The sequence below is a fragment of the Montipora foliosa genome, chromosome 11 (assembly GCF_036669935.1).
Source record: "Montipora foliosa isolate CH-2021 chromosome 11, ASM3666993v2, whole genome shotgun sequence".
Classification (NCBI taxonomy): domain Eukaryota; kingdom Metazoa; phylum Cnidaria; class Anthozoa; order Scleractinia; family Acroporidae; genus Montipora; species Montipora foliosa.
The window spans coordinates 46,092,447-46,097,446 of NC_090879.1; the positions used below are offsets into that span (position 1 = coordinate 46,092,447).

The following is a 5,000-nucleotide window of genomic DNA, read 5'->3' on the forward strand; positions in this document are numbered from 1 at the left end:
CTGGCTCTCTCTCTCTCTCTCTCTCTCTCTCTCTCTCTCTCTCTCTCTGTCTCTCTCTGTCTGGTGAACGTGGCGCTCTTGCGCACTCTCTGCGGCTTGGGTCGGGCTTGTGCAACCGGAATGTACTATGTATACTTAACTTTATTTTCTAGGTGTCAACTGTGTTATGCGCTGCGGCACTGATTGGGGACACTGTACGGAAATCAAATCAAATCAACTCACGTCAAATTGTACGTTGGTTTTTGAGGACAGGGGAATACCGGGGTTCCCGGAGGAAAAACCTCTCGGAGCAGAATACAGTACCAACAAATTTCAAATGCAAATTCAAGTCTTGAAATCTAACCCGAGCCATACTGGTGGGAGGCGAGTGCTCACACCGCTGCGTTTTCCCTGCTCCCTACACTAGACACATGAAATTTCCGAAATTCACCCCTGAAATAGTACTCCGGCCAAGGCTTCACTACGCTTTCTCTTGCAGTGTAGTCCGGTACTATACACATTTAAATCTTAACTACTTACAATAGTTCCGGATCTCCTTTGGTTCAGTGACACAAGATGTTTGCAAATTATTGCAATCTTCCTGTATTGCTTGTTTTAGAGGGTAAACATAGCTCCTAGTCCGAGTCTGCATTTTACAGCCCTCTTCGTTCAACGGTTTGTCCCATGCACTCCACGCTTGAAGGTCACATGAATCTCTGTAGAGGCATTTGCCTTCAAAAAAGGAAATCAAAGCGCGGAATAAGACATCCATTTGTCTTTATATACAGAACGTACATCTGTGACACTTTCCTCATTCTCTAGTTCGTGGCGTCAAGAGCTCATTAATTAAAAAAAGCCGTAAACATTGACATAGAGCTCTAGAGGGACATGAAATTACATAATAATAATAATTCCCTTTGAATGAATGGAAATCCCAGAGTAACTACTGCTGTAACAGGAATTTTAATAAAAAAAGTAAAAGAAAGAAATGAAGGAAAGTTAACAGACAACTACGTACATCGAGTTCTATTTTCAAAAACGTCATTCGGGCATTTTTGCGGCAGAGACGGGCACTTGTCTTGATGAGGCAGGTAGGCCCAAGTCAGTGCATTTTTCTTTCTCCTGGTCTGCTTCTGTCCGCATTTAGCGTGTTCAAAATCTCGAGGTTCCCAGTCCGACCAGTTGCCAGAAGAGCATTTCACGTAGCCACAGCTACCTGTGTAGGCAATCAAGGGTAAGATTCAGCCACGGAATGTGAATTTATGGAGAAGTGATCTTCGCAATTATCTACACAATTCAAGCAACCGTCTCTCATAGACATGTGAACAATTCAGATGGCTTCATCGGGATTCGAACCCATGACCTCTGCGATGCCGGTACAATGCTCCACCGACTGAGTTATAAATCCACTCAGCTTGGAGCAGATCAACTCTTTGGGCTCATTTGTTCCCGTGAAGGAGTCGACGAATGAAACTATGAAGTCTCAATTGTTTTACGAAGAAAACCTTATTTTGAACCTTCCAAATGGTCGTCATGATCCTCGTTGTTGTTTTCATCACTTTCATTTTTCAATGCTATCTTCACTTACACATTGTGCGATTCTCTACATGACTTGTAGGACATTCCTGGGTTACATTGGGACACTTTTCAGTACGCTCTTCATAAAGAATGGTTTTTATGTATGTTCTTCTTCGCTTTTGCTTAGCACAGGTCCCTTCCTCGGGAATGCCCTCCCACTCGCCCCAGTTTGTCAGTGTGCATTCCGCCTTAGGACAACTACCTGTAAAGAAAAACAGAGTGTTTCAATGCCCAATCAGTAGTTAGTTTGGCGTAATGGAATTTTTTTTTTCTTAAAGGCACAACATTTATAGTGAAAGAAAAATCCTCACACATTTTCCGGAAGTCTTGTTCCGGCGGTGGACAAGAAATCTGTATCCCTTTACAGGAATCAATGGCCTGCATCAAAGACCAGGTTGAAACATATGGCCTGGATCTCATCTGTGTTCCACAGCTTAACATTTCTATGTCCCCTGTCCAGTTCCCCCAGGATCCCAGTTCACAGTTTGCCTTTCGACAGACACCTAATTGAACAAGATATAGCAATCAAGCGAAGATCTACATAACGATGTAGGAAAAGGTAGTGGATGGGATTAAGAGGTAGGAGGGGGAAGCAGAAATTTCCTGTCACGTTCTTCTCCCCACTTCGTCTTCTTTCCCGGGTCTTTCTTAAAATTGATCAAGTAATATACTTTTCCTGCAAGAACAGGAGACTTTCAATGCAAACAAGACGAGCTCCAAATTTAAAGCCTAATTTCAATGGAACTATTTACAGTTCATGAATCCCAGTGTATTTTCTACAAAGCATGCTAACGTTGCTCTACTGGAAGAAGTGGACTAATGGAGTTGCATTTTGCTTCCAGATGCAAATCCGGTCAAACGGAAGAAATAAACTGTGACTCCATACAGAAATTACGCCAGAAACCATACTAGCTAGTACTCGAGCATGGTTTTAATTCTCAGTGTGGCTCCTTCTCCTTGAAAAGTGAACAAACGGTCACTCGAGAAGCCAGAGGAGAAATCTTTACCTTCCAGTTAGAGTGGTAAATACAATGCGAAACAGAAGTTCTGTAAGAACTTGTTAGACAGTTTGCCTCCAATTTGCTTCAAAATGATGTTAACTGCTATTTTTATCCTACTGGTGACCAAAGCAGACAAAGAAAGAGATGTCTGACTCACATTTGCAAAAACAGGCAACTTACATAGCTCTCTCGTCTGCACTGGTGGCAGCTTGCATTTGATATTGAGTCCTCGACAGCTGAATCGCCTCATTTGAGTTTGAAGTGGATACTTGAATGGCTTAGTCCTCATCTGTTTGTAGCATCCTGGGGTTTCAGCCTGTATATCACCTTCCCAACTACCCCAGTCTCCAAAGCTGCACTTCTCTCTGTACTTACACGGAACTGAAAAGGAATCAAATATGTTTGCGTCATATTCTACAAGTCGGTTGTTATATTGAAAGCCACGAGACAATGATCAGTTAAAAGAACATGATTTACATTGAAAGAAATGTGTCTTGAAGTTTGGGTTATAGACGAAAGATTGAAGTGATCCTAGCACTTAGCTGACAATTTCAGCAATTGTCATCTTAGAGACACCTGAAAAACTAAATTCAGGTGGCCCTAACGGTACTGAAACCCATGACCTCTGCGCGATGCCGATGCAATGGTCTACCAGCTGAGCTTGAAGCCACAGAGCTGGAAGCAGGTCAATTTATTGGGTTCATGAGTTCCCGTGAAAGGACTAAATGATTGAAAGAAATGTGTATTTATATTGCTTAGATTGTCAGCTAAGTGCTAGGATCACTTCAATCTTTCGTCTATAACTCGCACTTCAAATATACAATTGTAGGATGACCTCAAAACCGAAACGAAAATTTCTCGCATCGATGGATCACTGTATTTTCTTCACCATGATTTTCCGCTATAACTAAGATCAAGAAAAAATAGAGGGGGAAGGAAGAGAGGGCATCTACCATACACGCTCTTTTTCCTATGTGATATGTCTCAAGTTATTTTTAGATCGACTCTCACGAACAGATCCCTAAGGGATTAAACAACAGCCAATCATATGGTGGGAATGTGTTCTCTGAGCGTGGACTATCCACGCGGAACACATTCGGGACATATGATTGCATGTTGCCTAATCTCCTTGCGATCTGTATAGAGTGGGAGTCGATCTAAAAATAACTTGAAACATATGACATATGGAAAAGGGCATGTATGGGTGATGCTCTCTCTTCGCCCTTTATTTTTTCTTGATAAGATATATTCCTAAATTGGTTTGTATTAATAGATCTTCACCGGAAAATACAATACCTAAAATTCACTTACCTTTGCAGTTTCGGCCGAACTTTGTACATGTGTAAGTGTAATAATATTCTTTCTGCAAGAGAAGGAATTCAAAACGGTCATTAGGTACTATGGCATTTTTTAACAATGTGGTTAATTCCTCTGTCAATAGATTGGTGACACAAGATCGTCTGATTCGTGTAGTCATAAGATGACTGTTGCTAACGTCCGACGTCGACTATTGGTTCTAACTGAAGTTAAAACAAAATCAAGGGCATCTTAAAAGTCAAGGAACTGTGTATCTTCGGTGAAGCTTGTACGTTTTGGAGGGGGAGGGCGCCTACCAGTCAAATTGGACATCCGGTTGTCGCGGTGGGAAAACAGTTTTAACTTCACGAAGGAAACTGATTTCCCGGAAGAAAAGAATTACCTTCCAAGGCAATCCTTTTTTCCCGTAGTACGAAACGACCGAAATTTTCAGCGCCATTTGTTCAAATTCTACTCAAATGAAGTATCTCATTGGCCAGTTAAGCCGAGATATTATTACTTGCGATGAGGGTGGATCACAAGTCAGTCACATGAAGACAAGTTATTCTTTGTTATGCAATGTTGACGGGAACTAACGATTCACGTCAATGTTACAGGGGAAAACCACTTTCCAAATGTCCGATTCGTTTACCATTGACCTTGTTAAATTTAAATGAAAAGATTATTACAGCTGTATTGGCTTTTCCTCGATAGAACTGAACCTTTAATAATCGTTATTTCACAGTGGGAGCGTGACCTTCCAAAAATGTTTTCATTTGGGGAGCGAGGGATGGAGGGTTGAAATGTTCCAGCGGCTGTCAGTGAACCCACCCTCTAAGGGTAATAAATTAAGAGAATTATTCTTTAAACGCATTCACCGCATTGTAATTACAAAAAAATGTAAGATGCACTATTTTCACGATTGTCAGACTGCAGTCACCTTCTTTGAGAGAGAGCTATCTAATTTTAATAGCTACCCTATGTTGGGTTTACGCTTCCAAAAAATGTATTTCAGGGATTGTCATTGGGAAGAATTTGTCAGCAGATTATGGTTTAAATTGATCGGGTTGAAGGTTACTTTGATGTAGCATAGGATCGTTTGGCTTTCTCTCTATTCCCTAGTTACAGGAGCCCATTACTCGGACC

General features: G+C 41.4%; 1 protein-coding gene across 1 annotated transcript in view; it reads right to left on the minus strand.

Moving 5' to 3' along the window:
- Positions 1–5,000, minus strand: part of LOC137976485 (uncharacterized) — a 40,269-nt gene that overhangs the window by 20,329 nt on the left and 14,940 nt on the right. The window contains exons 3-8 of the mRNA XM_068823850.1: positions 3,870–3,921; positions 2,739–2,939; positions 1,869–2,060; positions 1,568–1,759; positions 998–1,195; positions 520–711 (exon numbers count right to left, since the gene is read on the minus strand). Coding sequence (XP_068679951.1) covers positions 520–711; positions 998–1,195; positions 1,568–1,759; positions 1,869–2,060; positions 2,739–2,939; positions 3,870–3,921 — 1,027 coding nt within the window. The remainder of the gene's footprint in view (positions 1–519; positions 712–997; positions 1,196–1,567; positions 1,760–1,868; positions 2,061–2,738; positions 2,940–3,869; positions 3,922–5,000) is intronic.